Source organism: Mastigoproctus giganteus, chromosome 14 (genome assembly GCF_048544385.1).
Source record: "Mastigoproctus giganteus isolate SK-2022 chromosome 14, ASM4854438v1, whole genome shotgun sequence".
NCBI classification, from domain to species: domain Eukaryota; kingdom Metazoa; phylum Arthropoda; class Arachnida; order Uropygi; family Thelyphonidae; genus Mastigoproctus; species Mastigoproctus giganteus.
In genome coordinates, this window is record NC_143588.1 from 71,175,118 (window position 1) to 71,197,754 (window position 22,637).

A 22,637-nucleotide genomic window follows, 5' to 3' on the forward strand; every position below is an offset into this window, starting at 1 on the left:
TTTGCCTGCCTAACCTCCTTTGTGACTTGGTTACAGACCAGGTTATATCTATCATAGGCTTCTGTGTCACGTGTTAATTTATATGTATCCCATGCATTTTTCTTCTCTGCCATGTGTCTCATTAGTTCATCTGACATCCATTTAGGCCTAAACCTCGAACAATATTTCTTAGTTGGTATGTAAAGACTAGTAGCTTCCAAGATAAGTTCTTTGAATGCTTCCCATTTTGAATTTGCTGTTAGTAACATCATCAGTTGGTCCCACTGTATAGAACTTAAATACTGTCTCAGACCATCGTAGTCTGCCTTTACGAAAGCAATAACCCTTCCCTTTACCCCTGATGGTAGTTACTTCTTTGAGTAAATCCCACTTCAGCACACTATGATCACTGCCACCTAGTGGTTCCTCTATCTGCAGATTCTTAATGCATGAAGAATCACTACTGATAATCAAATCAAGGGTATTACTCCCTCTAGTTGTCTCCTAAACATGCTGATGTAGAAAACAATCATCCAATAAATCCACAAAAGCCTTGCTAGTGTGTGAGTGACCAACTCACAAATTCCAGTCAATATCTGGGAAATTAAAATCCCCCATTATAAGACTCTCTGATTTACTGCCTAACCTCCTTTGCAGCCTCTATTTCCCTGTACAGTTTCTTATTATACTCATCAGAGTCATTAGGCCTATAGCACACTCCTACTCTCAATTTTGATCTCCCAATGCTTATGTCACACCAAACTGACTCGACACTGCCCTGTCCACCGATTATTGTTATTTGGTTTTTTTTAGGGGCATTAGCAACTAAGGCTATATTGTTCTGGAAATATGCGGTGGTCATTCCCTGACCTTTCCGCATCCTCCATATTTGGTGGTGACGAGCTCAAACCCCGGTCTAATCAAGAAGCGTGTGCTATGGACTGCTGCTCCTTCGCACCTGGCTACGGAGGCGACCTGTCCAGCGATGTCGACTGGCTTCACTTCCTTGGATTTTGTGTTTCGTAACTAATAGCATAACCCCTCCCCACTTCCTACCCTGTCTATCCTTTCTGTAGACGTTATACTCCCCAAATTCCAGTTCTGCATTCCTTATATCTGTGTGACACCACATCTCTGATATCCCAACAATATCTGCCTTTGATGCTTTGAGTAATACCTCAAATTCATCAAATTTATTTACCAAACTCCTAGCATTGGTGTACACACAAGTATACATGCACCTGTTCCTATTCTTAGCTACCCTAACACAACCCATGTGTTTACTTGTACCATGTTGAGAACTTGTACCTTATGTTGAGATCTGTGGTAGAACAGTGTGTTGGTGATGAATAGTTTATTTTCTTTGCAGAAGTTCATGAGTTCTTCTTCTCGTTCATTTCTATTTCTTATCCCAAACTTTCCTAACATTTCACTGAAATCTGTCGAAAAGCCTCCAACTTTTGCGTTAAAGTCTCCCATTATTATCAAAATATCTTTTGTGTTTGTGTTATCTACGGTTTCTTACAGGTCTGAATAGAAGGCAGCTGTCTCTGTATCATCATGTGAGGAGTCTGGGGGGTATACCTTGATTATCTTTATGAAGATTCCTTTTTCTTTACCTTTTATTCTTAAACTTATCATTCTTGAGCTGTGTGGGTGAATTTCTATTATTGAATTTAATAGATATTTCTTTTCTATGAAAGCGACTCCTCTATGTATGTTGTCTTTTCTCCATGAGTAAAATATTCTTCCTTCTGCCATATCCAGTGTTCCTTCTTCTGTCCAACGTGTCTCTGACATTCCAACAATATCCCATTTGATCTTTTTCAATTCTTCTTCTACCAATTTTATTTACCCGGGTTTGTAAAGGGATCTTACATTTAGCATTGAGAGATACATCTGAGTTTTGGCTCACCATATAGCTTTCTTCACAGCTGTTCTCCATAGTATAAGAACAGCCGTGTCGGTTACCCCGGATGAGGTAGCATGACTGTTTATATTACAATGACTGAAATCCATAGGGTTTAAGGCAGATAATGCAGCCAGCTTGCCATTCCTATGCTGCATAGTCCACAATTTAGATGAGACTAGTATCTTGGAAGAGTGAGAGATTTCCACTGTTTCCTAAGATAGATCCTCCATCTTCACCTGCAACCCAGGCAGGGGCCCATCCCAGGTACTGTTGGCTGGAGCCAGCCAAGCTCAGATTTTTTTACATGAGGTATGCACCTCCCCCTCCTCCGAGCTTGGGACCGGCAATGGCAGAGTTCTTAGTGGCATATAAGCAAGTAAATGTGTGACTGCTCTCAGTGACTGTAACACAGCCTATATATATGTCCCATGAAGGCTTTTAAACCCCCCCCCCCAACAATCCGTACTTTCCAGACTTCAGCAAGTTCCAAAAGGAGTACTGCAAGAATTTATTTCAACTGTGCTTACAGCTACCATTGAACAATTAGTCTGCACAATTAAACCAGTGGTGCGTCTGAGGAGATTACTTTGATAGAATAGATGTGCAGAAATTTCATCATTAGACTGGAAAATTCTTGCATCCCTTCTATATAGGTGTATGCTATCCCTGTAAAAACAGTCCCATCTGATAAGTACAGGCCATGCTGCAAAAAATTCTACCCCAGGACCTACCCCGTGTCGGTAAGGGTATCCAATCCATGTGTTTTACAAGTTTTGCAGTTTTGGCGAACGCAAAGTTTTTAGTTATATTTAGCCGCTTTATTGACTTAATTGTCATAGTAAATTATTTTCTATAAGTAGCTTATAGACCTAGTCAAGATCCTTGGGTGTATTCTGAATTTAGATAGCAAGATTTTGGAAGTTAATTAATACTTAGTGTCCATAGATTTACCGTTCGTAACTTGCCGCCATTGTTATACAATATAACGTTATATCCCGTACTAAGCATTAGCTTAGTATAGTATATAGTATTATTGATTAATCAGTAAAATTTATTAATCTTGTTAAACTTCATTATTGATTAAATTGTACTTTTTTAACTAAATGACTTAGATTTTACAAACGTAACATTATTAATTAATACATAACTTGATACGGAAGTTATATATTGAAACTCGAAGATAACACTCGATACTGAAAAAAATAAAATAAAAATACATATATATAGTGTTATAACTGTATTGGGATATAGGTTTAGGGTTATAATTTTGTACTGAAATTGAATTTTATTGAAATTAAATCTAAATCATGACAACAGACCAGAGCAGAAAAACAAAAGGCCCAAGCTAATGGGAGTGCTGTGGCTCAGAGGAGAACTGAGGGGGTGGGCAGTTGTCCTCTGAATCACAGCCTTTTAAAATGCACTGCTTGCTTGATGTTTGTGGAGCAATCAAGTACGGGACATGATATTGCCAAGGAGAATGTCTTTGCATGTGCGCGATGTAAGGAGTGTGAGGAAATCAGGTGACAACTCAGCGTTGTTATGGGCCTATATGAGAGCTTGAAGGAAAGGGTGGATGCCCTTGAAGGATCTAAATTGAGGGGCCCATCAAGCTCTCAGCTGCCCACATCAATGCGAGAGCTTGCACTTGAACATCACACAACACAGCAGCAAACCCCAAGGCAGAATACACTGGTCCCACAGGAACTAGTAGTTGTTGGTGACTCTATTGTCAGGGAAACGGGGAACATATTGTTTAAAAAGGATAGGTGGAACAAGACCAGGGTATGTCTGCCAAGGGAAAAGGTTGATGATGCTGTAGAGCAGATAATCTTTTAAGGGCACAAAAGGTGATATTGTTGTACACGTTGGCACTAATGATATTAAGAGTAGGAGACTGGTGGAATTACTAAACAAGTATAGGTCACGGTTGAAAAAAAAAAAGCTGTGAATTAGGGTTGAATTTGAAAGTGTATGCAATTCTGCCCAGACACATTGGGGGGGGGAGTATATGATGAGAGCCGTGTCGATCAATTCGGCCCTGGAGAGATTGTGCAAGGCTCAAGAGGTAGAATTTTTCTCAGACTGGTCTGTGCTTGTTAACAGGAGAGACTGCTTCTACAGGGATGGGATACACTTAAATAGAAAGAGTGCAAGAATATTTGCTGATGCTATCGATACAGTGTTAGGCGGGTCGGAAAACTGCTAGATTGGGGGATACACTGACTAATAGATTAACAATAGCCGCTGGCGGAGGTGAAAGTGATTCTTGCACTGCTTCTATTGGAATGAGCAGCAGCCTGGAAAACAAGATGCAGGGGATTTCAGAGACTGCTGGGAGTCACTGTGGTACAAGTAAACACATTGGTTGTGTTAGGGTAACTAAGAATAGAAACAGGTGCATGTATACTTGTGTGTACACCAATGCTAGGAGTTTGGTAAATAAATTTGATGAATTTGAGTTGTTGCTCAAAACATCAAAGGCTGATATTATTGGGATAACAGAGATATGGTGTCACACAGATATAAGGAATGCAGAACTGGAATTTGGGGAGTACAATGTGTACAGGAAGGATAGACAGGATAGGAAGGGAGGAGGGGTTATGCTATTAGTTAAGAAACACAAAATCCAAGGAGGTACAGCCAGTCAACATCACTGAACAGTGCAGTGTCGAGTCAGTTTGGAGTGACATAAGCACTGGGAATTCAAAATTGAGAGTAGGAGTGTGTTACAGGCCTAAGGACTCTGATGAGTAGAATAAAAAACTGTAAAGGGAAATAGAGTGGGTCAGTAAATCAGTCTCATAATCGGTAATTTTAATTTCCTGGATATTGACTGGAATTTGTGGGTTGGTCACTCACACACTACCAAGGCTTTTGTGCGTTTATTGGATGATTGTTTTCTACATCAGCATGTTCAAGAAGCAACTGGAGGGAGTAATACTCTTCATCTGATTATCAGTAGCGATTCTTCATGCATTAAGAATCTGCAGATAAAGGAACCACTAGGTGGCAGTGATCACAGTGTGCTGAAGTGGGATTTACTCAAAGAGGTAACTACCATCAAGGGTAAAGGGAAGGGATTTTGTTTTCATAAAGGCAACTATGGAGGTCTGAGACATTATTTAAATTCTATACGGTGGGACCAACTGATGATGTTACCAACAGCAAATTCAAAATGGGAAGCATTCAAAGAATTAATCTTGGAAGCTACTAGGCTTTATATACCAACTAAGAAATATTGTTCAAAGTTTCAGCCTAAATGGATGTCAGATGAACTAATGAGACATATGGCAGAGAAAATGCATGGAATACATATAAATTAATGGGTGACATGGAAGACTACGACAGATATAAGCTGGTCTGTAACCAAGTCACAAAGAAGGCTAGGAACGCAAAGGCAGATTATGAGAAATCTATGGCAAAGGATGCAAAGAAAAACAGCAAAGAGTTCTTTACCTATGTAAACTCTAGAAGGAAGGGGATGAATCATATTGATCCACTGGATATCGATGGTTCAACTGTCGATGATCGTACTCAGGTGGCTAACAAACTAAATGAGTATTTTGCATCTACATTCACACATGAGGAGTTATTTAAGGAGGAGAGTGCCAGATGTTTATCAAACTCTAACAGGGAGTTAAATGATTTTGTAATAACCGAGAGCAAACTTGAATAGAAACTGTTGAAGTTAAACATAAGGCACCTGGGGTGGAGAGGATCTATCCAGTTATATTAAAGGAGGCAGCAAAGGAAGTAAGAAAACCCTTAGCCATAATTACGAGAGCATCCTTGGACTCGGGGGAAGTTACCACGGACTGGAGATGTGCAAATGTATCTCCAATTCACAAAGGGTGACAAGTAATTACAGACCTGTTAGTTTGACTTCTGTTCAATGGAAAATAGTCACCGGTTAAGGAGGTGATACAGGATCACCTAGACAAGACAGCAGTAATAGTTCAGACACAGCATGGGTTTGTAAAGGGGAAGTCTTGTTTCATCAATTTGATTGGATACTATGATGTGGTTACAAAGGAACTGGATGGAAAAAATAATTTTGATATCATATACTTGGATTTCAGGAAAGCTTTTGATACTGTTGCACATGGAAGACTACTGTACAAATTGGAGCAGTATGGCATTAAGGGCAAGTTGCTGCAATGGATAAAAGGATGGTTGAGTGGGAGAAGACAGAGTGATGGTCAATGGGTACTGCTCTACATAGACTAATGTTATTAGTGGTGTCCCTCAGGGTTCGGTGTTGGTCCCATTGTTGTTTTGTATATTTATCAATGATATTGATGAAGGTATATCAAGCTTAATGTCAAAGTTTTCAGATGATACAAAGGTTGGCAGTGTTGCTAACGACAGTAATGACAGTATGCTGCTGCAACAGGATCTGGCAAAGTTGGACAGATGGGCTGAGAAGTGGCAACTGAAGTTTAACTTTGACAAATGCAAAGTGCTGCATATGGGTATCAGTAACCACAGAGAAAAGAACCAACTGTGTGGTGTTAAACTCAGGTTAGTGGAGAATGAAAGAGATCTTACGGTAATTGTGTCAGATATGAATTTTGCGAGCAGGGATAAGGAGGTGATCATCCCCTTGTAATAAGGCAATGGTCAGGCTTCCAGATCTCTGTGCAGTACTCAAGTATTACCTTAAGTACTGCCCAGAGATCTGGAAGCCTTATTTTAGGAAGGATGTAGAGTTGCTAGCATGAGTACAGAGAAGGGCAACAAGATTGGTGAGAGGAACAAAGGGGTGTTATTACCAAGAGAGGCTTAAGTTCTGGAAGTTGCAGCATCTGGAGACTAGGCACCTGCAAGGTGATCTGCGTGAGGTGTATAAAGCCTTGAATGGATTGAGCAGGCTTAATGCTGATGGGACTCTTCCTCTTGCTCAGATTATAAACCTGAGGGGGCATAGATTCAAACTGAGGAAAGACAGTTGTAGAATAGATGTGCAGAAGTTTGACTTTAGCCAGCGGGTAGTTGATTGCTGGAACAAACTTCTATCTGTTGTTTTGGAAGTTGATAGCCAGCAAACATTTGGATTGAAAGGATCAGTGAAATGGGAAGGGTTTTTTTTTTTTTTTTGATCATGCTGTATAAGCTTGCTTTCTTGCATCATGTGCCTCTACTAATGCTAATTCTGGGGACATATCAATACATCATCACAAACATTTTTTTGAAGAAAAACAGTTACATAAGAATGAAGAGGTAAACAAAAAAAGAAGACACTGAATAACAACATGGTAAATGGCAGGATCAAAAAAACCATATAGAGCAAACATTGATAAAAGGATAAATGGAACAATGAGGATGTATGGCAAACCAGCAACAATCATACAGTATCAATGAAACAATGCCAAAAAAATTAAATTGTTAAAAAAAAAACAGCAAAAAGACTGTTAATTGTAATTTTTGTAAACATGAGAGAAACAAGTTTCAAATGTACATAAGAATTAGGTATGTACACCAAATAATTTCACACTTAAATTACACAGATCAGTTACCAAAAAAAAATTTAACAAGTAAATAAAATATAAGTATTACCTAAATTATGTTCTAACCACTGATGACCTTCTACTAACTGTTCAATCATTGCATAATAGTGTGTAACTGCCTCATCAGTCATTACCCAGCCTCCAGTTACTATTTCCAGTTGCCCATCAGCAAGGTATCTAAATTTCAAAAAATAATAATAAATTAATTAATAAAATAAACAATACAAGTAAAAAAAGCTCCCTCACTCACTTGTGCTATAATTTTTTAACCTATCAAATTATTTAAAAAGTAACTCATTAAATCTTAAAAATAAATAAAAAAAAGAAATCAATCTATTCAGCTTTTAAGAAGCTGACAATTTTTGAGCTTACTTGTTTATAATTTGGTCCAATATGAAAAGGTATTGTGCTATAAAAAGGCATATGAGGAAGCTAATTTCTGTTTAAAGGCAAAGACAAAATGAATATAGAAAAGATGATAAAGGCTGGCACCTTTTTATGGTGGCAAAAATTAAAGTTTTTCACTTGAATGAGGGGTGTAATTGTCTATAAGTCTCAGTGTAATCTGAGGAGTTATTGACAATTAGATAGTCCACCAGACCAAACTTATTGGTAACTCTCTATGTGTCTTCCAGTTCAACTAGTGTATAATCTTGCTGCCTCTACTGTGCCTGATAGTGTTTGGAGACGGTCCAAGTAGTGGGTATGGTGGGAGGATAGGCATTGTAGAGGTCACATTATGTCAAAGCATTGGGTATTTGTCCATTTAATTTGTCCAAATTAATTTGTCCATTTTCTTCTAATTCCAGGGTATATTTTAATCTATTATGCATGGAATTAAATTTAATTCCATGCAGGACAAATTAATTTCCTAAACCTCACTATATACAGAAGCGATACAAAACTAGGAACAAGAATTTTCAGAAAAAATACTCACACGGGCAAATACTTACACTTTGAATCGCATCACCCCATCAACACAAAAAAAGCAGTCCTTCATAATCAAATTTACAATGCTATAAAATACAGTTCCACACATTACGACCTTAATAATGAACTACAATATCTTACAAGTAAATTCATATCTAGGAAATATCCTATTCAATTAATCAAACAAACTATTATCACAGTCCAAAATAATATCAACAACCCAACCAAACACATTTCCAATAATAATCCACGTATTATCCTCCCTTACCATAGTAATTTTGCCAACCAATTCCGCCGTTTATTCAAAGGTACCGATATCACCCTTACATTCTCATCTTATAATAAACTAGGTTCATTATTCAACTCATATAAAGATACACAAAATTACCACATTAGTGACATGAATAATATCATCTACTTAATAAAATGTCAAGATAACTGTAATGCTTGCTACATTGGTAGCACCACCACAAAATACGGTTCTACCAAAACATCAAACACACGTGCGTACTACCACTACAAAAGCTTTAGGATGGGACAGTCCAATACCGATTAGCAACACATGTTCAATCCCACACCCCCTTAGTAGATTCAGCCATTCCTATTATCAAATTAAAATCCAGTTTTAAAATTTTCCAATATGAAGCCCTAGTTATAGAATGGTTTCGCCGCCATTCCACTCTCCAAGTATTAAATTCCCAAACTACCCTATAACATAGCACCTGAAATTCCCACATGTATCCAGGAGCATCACGGGAACTAGTCTTCTTAAATACACGCGTTTACTCTCATTCTACCATTGCCAACTGAAGACGTGTAAAACGAAAGCCACTTGTTATGGCTATTGGCCTTCTGTTTCCAACCATATAACTTCAATCGTTTCAAATTTCAATTATTCACGCTAACTTAAATTTAAAATTATCATCCATTTTATTCCAACGTCAATGCAGATTATAAAAAGGCAAGTATCATAATAAATTAAATTAAGCTACGCTATTATATTGTGTCAGTTATAAATGGTACTTTAAGAGATCTACAATTTTCGAATTTACACGTTGAAATAATTGTTTAATATTTTAATTGAATACGGCAAAAAAAAAAAAATCAAATTCTTATCCTTCAATTAAAATTACAAAACAATAAATGAACAATTACAAAACAAAACAATTAATGAGAAGGATGAGCCTGGATAACCGACAATATTTGGAGCAATGTTTGAAATTACTAATCTCATGTCATCTTCTGGATCAAGTCTGGAATGCTTTTTTTTTTGTTTTTATAGCTGTTAATTTTGAGAAACCAACCTCACATAAATATGTAGACCCGAAAGAATCGCCATTTTTGATAATTCTGGATACTCATCTCGAAGAGAAAGCCAAAATTTTTCCCAAGTAGTCTTAATGCTTCATCAGACAACAGGTCAATAAGATCTTCCTTTTGCTGAATGGCAATTTCAGGACATGAAGAAATATCAAAAGCAAAGGGATCACAAATGCAATACAACTTTTTTTCTGGAGATTCATTAAATCATTTGGAAAAATTCTTAATTAGCATTGTTAGGTGGGTGGCAATAATATTTCTAAATTGTAAAATGTCAATATTATAACAAAATCAGAAAAGCATGGGAACAATTCAGTATTATTACACTCAAATTCAGTTTTCCAAAGATTAAGCTTCCCTTTGAAAGTTTCTATTTTATCACCGAGTATTAATATACGTATTTGCTATACGTATATATACGTAAATATGTATATATATTAATACGTATTTATGTATTAATATACGTATATAAAGACTTAAATTTAAATCATTAAGTTTTTCAAATATATCAGCAAGGGAACTAAGTTTTCCAAGCCTTTGATTTGTAAATAATTGGGCATGGTTCTGATTTTTATCCGATAAAAACAATAAAACTTCAAGTTTCAGGTCAAAAAGATGTTGCAAGACTTTAACCACTGGACAACCACCTCTTTTTTTTTTTTTTTTTTTTTTTGATTTGGTAGTTGTTGGCACATCGGCTTCTGTGGCCATATTGCACCTCCCAAGGTTTTTGCAGTACTTTGATCCAAGCCCGAGGCGGGAATCGAACCCGCGACCTTTGGGTTGCCGGGCAGGTACTTTACCCACTCGGCTAGCCCGGTCGGCAACAACAACCACCTCACTTTCATATATAAAAGAAGCATTTCATTACAAAGCATTGTGAAAAGTCTGCTAATTAAGATTCTACTTTTTAATAAAGTTGATCACATTTATCACATCTTTCAAAACTTCGTGCAAATCAGTTTGCATTTCCTTTGCTACTAATGCTTCCCTGCAATGTACTGTACAATGCAATGATTCAAAACTATATTTGGAGCAATTTCCTTTACTTTGCCTAAACCTTTATTTTATCCTGTTAATGCAGCAGCACCATCAGCACAAACTGCAAAGCAGTTGTTCCACGTTAGATTATTTGTTTGAAAGAAAATATTTATAACATCAAAAATCTTCAAAGCTTTGCAAAATAAAAAATTCTCTAAAATATCTCCCTTGTAATAGTATCCCACATATACAATAAGTTGAGCAAGGTTTTACATATCTGTGGATTCATCTAATTGTATTGCAAAAATTGGACTTTCTCTCAGTCGATTTAATAAACTGAATTTGATGTTGTCCGCAATAACTATAATAAGCTGCGAGAATATGTCTCTGGATAGAGGAATGGTATTTAAATCGTTGCTGTACTTTTCTCCATGCATAATTTAAGTCATTTTTATAGCAGCAGGGAGAACAAGGGATTCAGCAATAGTATGTGATTTCAAATTTTTCCCTATTAAATATGAAACTTCCAACGATACTCTTAAAGCTTTACAAGTAACTGCCGTATGTTTCTTCATGAAAGATTTCAGACCTTGTATGGTGTCGGTGCGTCATTTGAAAAGGATTCAGTATTTTTTAATTATCTCTGGATATCTTTTTAATTTAATAGGTTTCATGCTTTCACTAGCCAGTTTTTCGTAACATATTACGTACAAAGGATGTTGCCTGGATATCAGGCAACATCCTTTGTACGTAATATGTTATAAAATTATTCATTGATCATCAACAAAATTATTCTTTGAATCATTGATCATCAACAACACTTTAAGTAAAGCCATACTTCATAAATTCTTCTTGATATTTTCTATTCTTTTTCATTTGGAATATGATGGCTCTCTACCAGAAATTGTTGGTTGCACTACACTTGAAATAACATTAATGTCAAATTTTAACATGATACATTTTTTATCCTTCCAGCTTCTGAAGTATCTGTAGCAACATTATTGTTTTCACTCCTGGACTATTTTGTTCTGATTACCCAATTGTCCATTGTAAAATATAAAAATATATATTTTTTAATTTTTTTTTTTTTCTTCTTAAAAACAACGATAATATAAAAAGTAGCAAAAGAATGAAAAACACATCCAACTTGACGTGAAAGCACCGAATTACAAAGCAGAATAAAGCATACGTGCAACAGACTTGCTATTACTGCCACCGTATATTTGCACCTCTGGCATTTAGGCAATATCAGAAATTTTTGCCGTAGGAAGCATGAATTAAGAGCCAAAGGGATTACAGTTTAGCAAATTGAAGTAGTACTGAGAAGTATTAATACATACTGAGAAGTCACACTAGTCAGCTGCTTTCTGTGTGTCCACAGCCAGTGAGAAAATTAAGGCATGTTACCCACAAGGACAATAAGTAAGAAAGCCACCTGCATCACACATGAAATCACCCTAAAAAATAAAGAGTGGCAGTAGGGTTCGTTCGTATCTCAGACTTTGTTTGAGTAATAAGGTCACTGACACCTACAGTATTGAAAAAATATGCGCGCAGGTTTTATGTCCCAAAAGACATACTCTCTTTTATGTCCCAACAATGAATTACAACAAGACATCTTGCATTCCATCACCATCTCTACACACCAGCTGACAGTAGTGATAAACTCCCTTCCAGCGACAGCAACCGCGGGGGCTGACAAAGTGCCACAATTCATGGTAAAATGCCTCAGTTCTTTCATCCTCCAACCACTCAAGTCCATCTTCAACGGAATTCTAACCACAAGAAATTTTCCTAAAGCCTGGAATAGCTACCTTGTCGGACCACATCCAAAAGTTCAAACCCCACTCTACCTAGGCACTTTCGGCCGATATCTAACTCCTCAACGCTACTGAAAATCCTGGAAAAAAACTATGCTGCCCACCTTAATGAATAAGACACTTGGAGATAAGCTGCCACAGATCCACAACGCCATCCGAAACCGATCCACAGTGACGAACCTCCTTGCAACCATATGTAATATATTGTCTGCCTTTGAACAGCAAGAGGAACTAGCAATCACGTACCTGGATATTGAAGCTGCCTTTGACACCATCGTGTCGGCACTCCTCCACTTACTGGAAGACCATTATCTAATCCAAGGTAATATCCTCTGGTTCATAGCATCACTCCTCTATGATAGGGTACTACAGGTCGATGCCTATGGACAATCGCACAAGAAGGCGATCTCTGCTGGTGTTCTGCAAGGAGGAGTCCTATCTGGACTATTATTTACAGCTATCATTGCGCCTCTTGTTCATAACAATGAGAAAATCATCACCTATGCAGATGATATAAAAATTCTAATGCCTATTGCTTCCAACAATTACCTTGAACCTACAGCAAGCATTAATAATAGTCTTATCAATGTTGCCCCTTACTTCAAACAGTATGGACTCTCGATCAACCCACAAAAAACAAAACTAATCATGTTCTCTCTCAGACTAACCCCTACAATAATAGCCCCAACACTCGACAGAATTATAATATCTGCCACTCCTACACATCGGATTTGGGAATAGTATTTGACCCAAAACTTCGGTTTCGTGCTCATGTAGACAAGCTCACTTCCAGAGCAGCTTCTCTCCGATGGGCAGCTAAACAACAACTAACTGATGTTAAGCAGTCTTATTTAATTAAGAAATTCATCAGAACAGTAATCTATTCTCCACTCCTCTATGCTGCTGAAGTGTGGGCATCAGCAACTACTACAACAAAGAAACCAATCCTCGCTGCAGAATTCTGGCTCCTTAAATGGGCTAATCGGAAAGCTTGTCTCCCACCACAGGACAGAACTACAGCCTTAACTACCTCACTGGGTATTTCAGCGACTGCCTGACATCACTGAAATATGACTGATAGCTACAGTTAAAATGATCACTGGGCAGATCTCAATACCGTGCATTTGGGATTTGTGTTACTGGCAAATACCTAAGCCAGAACTTTGGTCAACCCCAATGCTCTGCTCGAGGAATCTGAGGCTTCATATCTCAGACTGCTTCCTCCCAAACCAAATGCTACCAGAAGTACAGCACCTCGACACTGACTTGCATAGGTTTTGCAGCAATAAAACCTACAGGAAAGAAGTGTTAGCAGCTTGCTCCAATCCCAGAATCGAATAAGAACACGTTCATGCACCCTCCACACCATCTGCCAAGCTCTCCTGTGCCACAACAAAATTCATTTGACAGAGAAGCGCCATCCATGTATATCAGATATTTTATTGTAAATAAAACTGTATGATGTAACTTGTAAATATAGTTAATACTGCATAATGTGAGGAATTGTAATGACACGTTTACATTTTTATTTTTGACATTTTTAATTTTACAGTGTGCACTATCTATTCTGATGTGTGCATTATCTATTAACATAATAGATAAACAGTGTGCATCATCTAATTATCTATTCTGATGTGAGCCCCTTGGGCATTGGCCGTGACGGGACAATTGCAACTTCACTTAAATCTATGTACATTGTATTCATTTAGTTGCAATAAAGATTCTCCTCTCTCTCAACAACAGGTGTTTCAGTTTCTATGTAAACAATAACTAATTTTATTTAAAAATTTCCGAGACCCCTATGGGAATTGTGCCCCATAGTTTGCACACCACTGGCTTAAGATATAACATAAAACTTGATAGCATAATGTATCACATTTAGGAATCTATTAGCTTAGTATAGTCAATTAATCAATTAAATTGATTAACTTCATTAATTTTCATTGTTAATAAATTAAATTGTATTAAAATGAAAATCATGCCAAGACTAGAACAGCAAAGCAATGGGCATGAAGTAGCAGAAGGGCTGTGGCTCAGGGAAGAGCTGATGAGGTGAATATTCTGCATATCACAGCCTAACAAAATGGTCAACATGTGAAATGTTTGCAGATTTATGGAACAGGATATGATACAGCCAAGGTAGATTGTCTTTGTGAATGTGTTTAGTGCAGAGAATGAGATGAAATTATTAGCATTAGTTGAGGCATATGATGCAAGAAAGCAAGCTTATACAGCATCAGCCAAAAAAAAAAAAAAACCCTCCCCATTTCATCCATCCGGTAACTCTAAACGTTTGTCTAGTTCAGCCTTAAATTTATTAAAGTTATCAACTTCCACAACAACAGATGGAAGTATGTTCCACCAATCAACTATCCACTGGCTAAATGCAAATTTTCACTAATCTAGTCTACAACTGTCTTTCCTCAAATTGTATCTATTGCACTCAGGTTCTTAATCTGAGCAAGCGGAAGTACCCCTCAGCATTAACCCTGCTCAAACCATTCAAGGCCTTATACACCTAAATCAGATCACCTTGAATGTGCGTAGTCTCCAGATGCTGCAACTTGCAGCACTTAAATCTTTTTTCGAAAATGCACCTCTTTCTACCACTCACCAATCTTGTTGCCCTTCTCTGTAGTCATTCTAGCAACTCTACATCCTTCCTAAAATGAGGCCTCCAGACCTGTATGCAGTACTCAAGATGTGGCCTAACTATTGCTTTACACAAAGTGATAATCACCTCCTTGTCTCTGCCAGCAAAATTCCTATATATCATTGACAAAACTCCATGACCTGCTCTGGCAGCCTGTCTACACTACTCAGGAAACTTCATATCTAACGGCACAATTACAGCAGGTCTTTTTCATTCTCCAGGTACCCGAGTGCAGTCTTCCCACTTCTCAGCCCATCTGCCTAACTTTTCTAGATCCTATTGCAGTAGCATACTGTTTTTACTGTCATTAACAACCCTACCAACCTTAGGATCATCTGCAAACTTGGACATTAAGCCTGATATAACTTCATCAATTTCATTGATAAATACACAAAACAACGGGCCCAGCACGGAACACTGAGGAGCTCCACTAGTAACATTAGTCCACATAGAGCAGTGTCCATTGATTACCACTCTCTGCTGTCTCCCACTCAACCATCCCATTATCCATTGCAGGAACTTTCCCTTAATGCCATACTGCTCCAATTTGTATGGCAGTCTTCCATGTGCAAAAGTATCAAAAGGTTTCCTGAAATCCAAGTATATGATATCAAAATTATTTTTTTGCATCCAGTTCCTCTTTAACCAGTGACTCCATAATTTTCCCTGGAACAGAAGGATGCTCCCATAATTATGGCTAAGGGTTTGCTTACTTCCCTTGCTGCGTCCTTCAATAACTAAATTGATTCCAACTGACCCAGGTGCCTTTTTTATGCTTAACTTCAATAATTTCTCCTCCACTTTGCTCTCAGTTATTACAAAACTACTTAGCTCCCTGTTAGAGCTTGATAAACTTTTGACATTCCCCTCCTTGAATTACTCCCTATGTGTGAATGTAGATGCAAAATACTCATTCAGTTTATCAGCTACTTGAGCAGGATCATCAACAGTCAAATCATCTATGTTAAGTGGACCAATCTGATTCATCCCCTTCCTTCTAGAGTTTACATATGTAAAGCACTCTTTGCTGCTTTTCTTTGCATCCTTTGCCAAAGATTTCTCGTAATCTGCCTTTGCCTGCCTAACCTCCTTTGTGACTTGAATACAGGCTAGCCTATATCTGCTGTAGACTTCTGTGTCACCTGATAATTTATATGCATCCCATGCATTTTTTGGCTCTGACACAAGCTTCATTAGTTCATTTGACATCCATTTAAGCCTGAATCTTGAACAGTATTTCTTGGCTGGTATGAAAAGCCTAGTAGCCTCAAAGATTAAGTCCCTGAAGGCTTCCCATTTAGAATTCACCAATGGTAACATCATCATGGTTGATCTCACTGTATAGAATTTAAAAACTGTCTGAGATCTCTGTAGTCACCTTTACGAAAACAAAAACCCTTCCCTTTATCCTTGATGGCAGTTACATCTTTAAATAAATCCCACATCAGTACACTGTGATCACTCTCACCCAGTGGTTCCTTTATCTGCAAATTCTTTATACATGAATAATCATTGCTGATAATCAGATAAAGTATTACTCCTTCTGATTTCCCCTCGAAAATGTTGCTGTAGAAAACAACCCTCCAATAAATCCACAAAAGTCTTGCTAGCATGTGAATGACCAACTCAAGTTCCAGTTAATATCTTTAAGTTAAAAAACTCCCATTACAAGACATTCTGATTTCTGCCCACTATTTCTCTGTACAACTGTTCATTGTACTCATCAGAGACATTAGACCTATACCACACTCCTATTCTCATTTTCCCTTTCCCAGTGTTTATGTCACACCAAACAGACTCAACATTGCACTGTCCACCCATGTCAACTGGATGCACTTCCTTAGATTTTATGTGTTTCTTAACTAACAGCATAATCCCTCCTCCCTTCCTACCTTGTCTATCCTTTCTGTACACATTGTACTCCCCAAATTCCAATTCTGCACTGCTTATATGTGTGTGGATACCATATCTCTGAATCCCAACAATATCTGCCTTTGATGCCTTGATCAGCACTTCAAATTCATCAAATTTATTTACTATACTTCTAGCATTGGTGTACATGCAAGTATACATGCACCTGTTCTTACTCTTAGTTACCCAAACACAGCCCATGTATTTATTTGTTCCATGATGACTCCAGCATCTATTGAAATCCCCAGAAACTTGCTCTCTAGGCTGCTGCTCAATACAATAGAAGCAGTGCATGAATCACTTTCACCTCTGCCTGTGGCTACTGTTAATATTTTAGTCTCTGAATCTCCCCCCCCCCCTGCCAAGCTAGTGGTTTTCCGACCTACTTAACACTACCTCCACATAGCATCAGAAAATATTCTTGCACCCTTTCTATTTCGTGTATCCCATCCCTGTAGAAGCATTCTCTCCTGTTAGGAAGCACAGACCATGCTAAAAAGAAAAAAAATCTACCCCATGATCCTTGCACAATCTCTCCAGGGCTGAAGTGATTGACAAGGCTCACATCATATACTCCTTCTTATCGAGTCTGGGTAGAATTGCAGACACTATCAAATTTAATCCTAAATCGCAACTTTTTTTCAGCATTGACCTGTACTTGTTAAGTAAATCTGCAGATCTCTTACTCTTAAGGTCATTACTGCCAATGTGTTCAACAATATCACCTTTTGTGCCCTTAAAAGATTATATCTGCCCTACATCATCAGCTTTCGCCCTTGGCAGACATACCCTGGTCTTGTTCCACCTATCCTTTTTGCATAATATATTTCCCATCTCCCTGACAATAGAGTCACCAACAATAACTACTTCCTGTGGGACCAGTGCATTCTGCCTTGGAGATTGCCGCTGTGTTGCCTGATACACAGGTGCCTCCGTAGCCAGGTGGGAAGGAGCAGCAGTGCGTAACACACGCTTCTTGATTAGACCGGGGTTCGAGCCCGTCACCACCCGGAGCAATATGGCCTTAGTTGCTAATGCTCCTAAAAACCAAATAACAAACAGCCTGATGCACAGGGGTGAGCTCTGGCATTGAGTTGGGCAACTGAGAGCTTGATGGGCCCCTCATATTAATTTTTTCCAGGGCATCTATCTATCCTCAAACTGTCATAGACACAATCAGAATGTTGAGTTGGCACCTAATTTCTTAACAGTCTCTGTGGCTAGCACACACACAAAAACATCCTCCTTGGCTAGATCATGTCCTGGTCTAGACAGGTCTGGAAACATATCACATTTCACACATTTTTTTAGACTGCAATGCTTTGGAGAATCGCCCTCTTTGGTTCTCCTGCGAGCCACAGTACTGCCGCTACTTTGTGCTGGTTCCTTTGCTGTTCTAGTCTGGGTCATGGTTCTGTTTAAGCATAATTTAATTAACAATGAAATTTAATAAGATTAATAAATTTTACTGATTAATTGATAATACTATACTAATATTATGCACCAACTCAACGTCCTGATGGGCAGTTATGAGTCTGAAGAGTAAGGTTGATGCCCTTGAAGGAATTAAAATGGGAAGAAATGGGCTCTGGTGCTGCCCAACTCAGCACCAGAGCTCACATGTACATCAGAAAACACTGCAGCAATCTCCACAGCAGAATGCACTGGTCCAAAGGAGGTAGTTATTGTCAATGACTCCCTCATCAGTGAAATGGGAAATATGTCATGGAGAATGGGACCAGGGTATGTCTGCCAGGGGCAAAAGTAAATGACGTTGTAGAGCAGGTATCTTTTAAGGGCACAAAATGTGATATTGTTGTACACATTAGCACTAATGATATTAACAGTAGATGTGAGAACTTATTTAACATGTACAGGGCAATGTTGGGACAAAGTCACGAGTTAAGATCAAATTTGAAAGTATCTACAATTCTGCCCACGCACGACAGTAGGGAGTACATGTTGAGAGCCTTTCAATCAATTTGGTCCTGGAGAGAATGTGAGGTCCACGGGAAAGCATAGTCTGTGCTAGTTAACAGGAGAGACTGTTTACTGTTTTTCAAGAGATAGGATACATTTAAATATAAGGTGTGCAATAATATTTACTGATGCTATCGAGGCAGTGATAGGTGGGTTGGAAAACTGCTAAATTGGGGGATACACAGACTAACAGATTAACTAGAGCCACAGACAGAGGTGAATGCGATGTTGCATTGCTTCTATTGCAACATACAGCAGCCTAGAAAGAAAGGTGTTGAGGATTTCAGGCCCTGCTCTGGATCATCATGGAACAAGTAACTATGTGGGCTGTGTTAGGGTAACTAAGATTAAGAACATGTGCATGTATACTTGCATGTACACTGATGCTAGAAATATTGTAAATAAATTTGATGAATTTGAAGTACTGATTAAGTCATCAAATGTAGACATTATAGGAACAGCAGAGATGTGGTGTCACTCAGACATAACTGCTGAATTTGAATGTGGAGGTACAATGTATACAGGAAGAAGAGAGAGGACAGGAGGAATAGAAAGGTTATGCTGTTAGTTAAGAGGCATATTAAATCTAAGACTTTGCATCCATTGACATGGGCAAACAGTGCAATGGTGAGTCAGTTTGGTGTGATAATAAGAACTGGGAAAATGACAATGAGAATAGGAGTGTACCACAGACCTAATGACTGTGATGAGTACGCCAAAAAACTAAACAGAGAGAGTGGGCCAGTAAACCAGGTCTTAAAATGGAGGATTTTAATTTTCCAGATGTTGATTGGAATTTGTGGGTTGGTCAGTCGCATACTAGTAAAGCTTTTCTAGATTTCTTGGATGACTGTTTTCTACAGTAGCATGTTAGAGAGGCAACAAGAGGAAGCAAACTCAATCTTGTTATTTGCCATTATTCTTCATGAATTAATAATTTGCAGGTAAATTTCTATGAAGTGGGACCAACTGATGAGGCTATCAACAGCAAATTCTAACCAGGAAGCATTCAGGGAAGTAATCATAGAAGTTACTAAATACTGTTCAAGGCTTACACCTAAATGGATGTCAGCTGAACTAGTCAGACACATGGCAGAGACAAAAGCACAAGGAATACATAAAATTTACTAGGTGATACAGAAGGCCGCTGCAGCTGAGTGGTCAGACAACCGGGTGCATAAGTACACATGCCTCGAGTGACTGGGGTTCAAACCCATGACTGCTAAATACGGTGGTGTTTCTTGTATTCTATCTATCTTGTGAACTCCTCTGACCATTTGGTTGTCCTGGAGTATAAACAGAAAATTTAATTATTTATTTAGAAGCCTATGGCATATACAGTATAAATATAGGCTTTATTCAAGACACAAAGGAGGTTAGCAAGGTAAGGCAGATTATTAGAAGTCTCTGACAAAAAAAAATGCAAAGAAAAGCAACAAACACTTCTGTGTTTGTTTATATTAGCAGTAAAAGGAAGGGGTTGAATCACATTGGGCCACTTGATGTCAATTGGTTAATTGTTGATGACCCTGGTCAGGTTGCTGACAAACTGTATAAATATTTTGCATATACATTCACACATGAGGAATTCTTTAGGGGAAGAGATGCCAGAAGTTTATCAAATTCTAACATGAAACTAAAAGACTTTCTGATAACTGAAAGGAAAGTGGAAGAGAAATTACTGAAGCTAAATGTCAAAAACGTGCCTGGAGTGGATGGAAACTATCCAATTACGAGGGTTGATCATTATTTACAGGACTGGTGCAAGATCTTATCTTAATTGTCATCTGAATCTTCTGTTGAGTTCTCCTTCTCAAAATACTCTCTCCTGAACTTTACACAGTTTCCCCACTGTCGTTCCTATGCATTAAATGCCATTACAACCAATTTTTCAAAAGACTGCGAAGTGCTTCTGTTGTGGCTCTGCGAGCATCGTGGTCAGACGTGAAACACTTGCTTTCAGAGCTTTCTTCAAACCTGTAAACAGGAAGAAATCACACAGGGCTAAGTCCGATGAATAAGGAGGATGTGGCTGTTTGTTTCGGGATTTATTCGGCATATCGGCAACTATGGCCATAGTGCACCATACATATGGTAACTATGCATGCCATTTCTTCTCAAATAGAGAAAAATGGAAAAAAGGAACCAGAAAGTAATTTTTTTTAACTAACTAAAGGAGGTGATATACTTTAATCATCTGGAGAAAGTTATAAATGCTTGAGACATTTGTTTCATTATTTAAAAGTGAAGTAAGTGTAGGAGGATCTTCTGTTGTGGCTGGAGTGCAAAGATTCTGGTGTTCTCTTGTATATTTTGTGCATTCAACCAGAATGTGTTTCACTAAGAGTATTGTATTACAGTGATGACATTGAGGGGAGTATCTCTCCTCTTAAAAGATAACCATGAGTGATATTTGTGTGACCTATTTGCAGACGATTTGCAGCTATTCCGTAGTATGTACTACGGAAAAGCTGGGAAACTGGTCCACTACTGCATGATATAGTTGCAAGAAGTTTTCTCTATGCAATGTAGATTTATTCCATTCATGCAGATGTAAGTCACATGAGGGTGGAATGATATTCCAAGGAGCAAGAGAGGATGTGAGGCTATGTGCCACATTGTCTAAGGTTAAATTTAGTTCTTCTAAGAGGTGTTTTATTCTCATACCCAGAGGACGATTAGCATTAGGGCGGTTTTGGTATAACCTGCTGTGCTGTGATGTGAAAAGTAACTGCCAGTTTGGGTGTTCTGGCATAGATCTAATTTTATAGGCATAACGTAGTATCAGTTGTTGCCTGATCGAGAGAGGGGAGGATGTGGCAGAACTCAGAACCTATGGCAGTGATCATTGGCTGCACAATATTAGACATATGGGGCCTGGCAATATCTTGATGGAGAAATCACTTCACACTGAAGTTTTACTCTGAGAACCTCAGAATAAGCTTCCTTATTCATAGTTTTTCCACGAGGCACAAAATGTTAACAAGAATGGCTTTTATGTCAGAAAACAAACGAACCATTTGTTTGTCAACCAAACAAGAATCTCGAAATTTCTTAGGTCTTGATGAATCAGAATGCTTCCACTCACTCAACTGTTGTTTTGTCTCTGGATCATAGTGAAAAATCCAAGTTTCATCAAGTCACTATTCAATTAAAGAAGTTCTGACGCTGTATTTCAAAATGATCAAGCATTTCTTTGCACAAGTCTACTTTTTTGCTGTTTCTGTTCTGGAGTCAAATTGTGTGGAATCAAGCGGGCACAGATTTGCAACATCTTTCACAATATTATGAGCACTACCATATAACATGGACATTCTAATAGCTAATTCATGAAGTGTAATTCACCTGTCTCTATCCAAGATTTCCTGGGCTTTCGCAATTTGCTCAGGAGTTGTTAAAGAGGAAGGATGACCAGGTCTTAAGTCATCTGCAACAGACACACGGCCTTCACTGAATAGCTTGTGCCATTTAAAGACTGCCAATAGCACATGCTTCATTAATTTCTTTAACTGTTGCCGATGCATTTAAGCCACATCTGACATAAAATTGCATAGTGCTGTTCAATTTGTATGTCCGACATGATACTTGCTTCGAAATGATTGTCAGTGATATGGGGTTAATAAAAGAAAAAAAAAAAAAAA

The 22,637-nt window shown here is 38.1% G+C and overlaps 1 protein-coding gene across 1 annotated transcript in view; it reads right to left on the bottom strand.

Moving 5' to 3' along the window:
- LOC150075225 (alpha-mannosidase 2-like) overlaps nucleotides 1-22,637 on the bottom strand; it is a 253,553-nt gene that overhangs the window by 181,090 nt on the left and 49,826 nt on the right. The window contains exon 5 of the mRNA XM_090388915.1: nucleotides 7,451-7,578. Within this exon, the coding sequence (XP_090245041.1) occupies nucleotides 7,451-7,578 (128 nt within the window). The remainder of the gene's footprint in view (nucleotides 1-7,450; nucleotides 7,579-22,637) is intronic.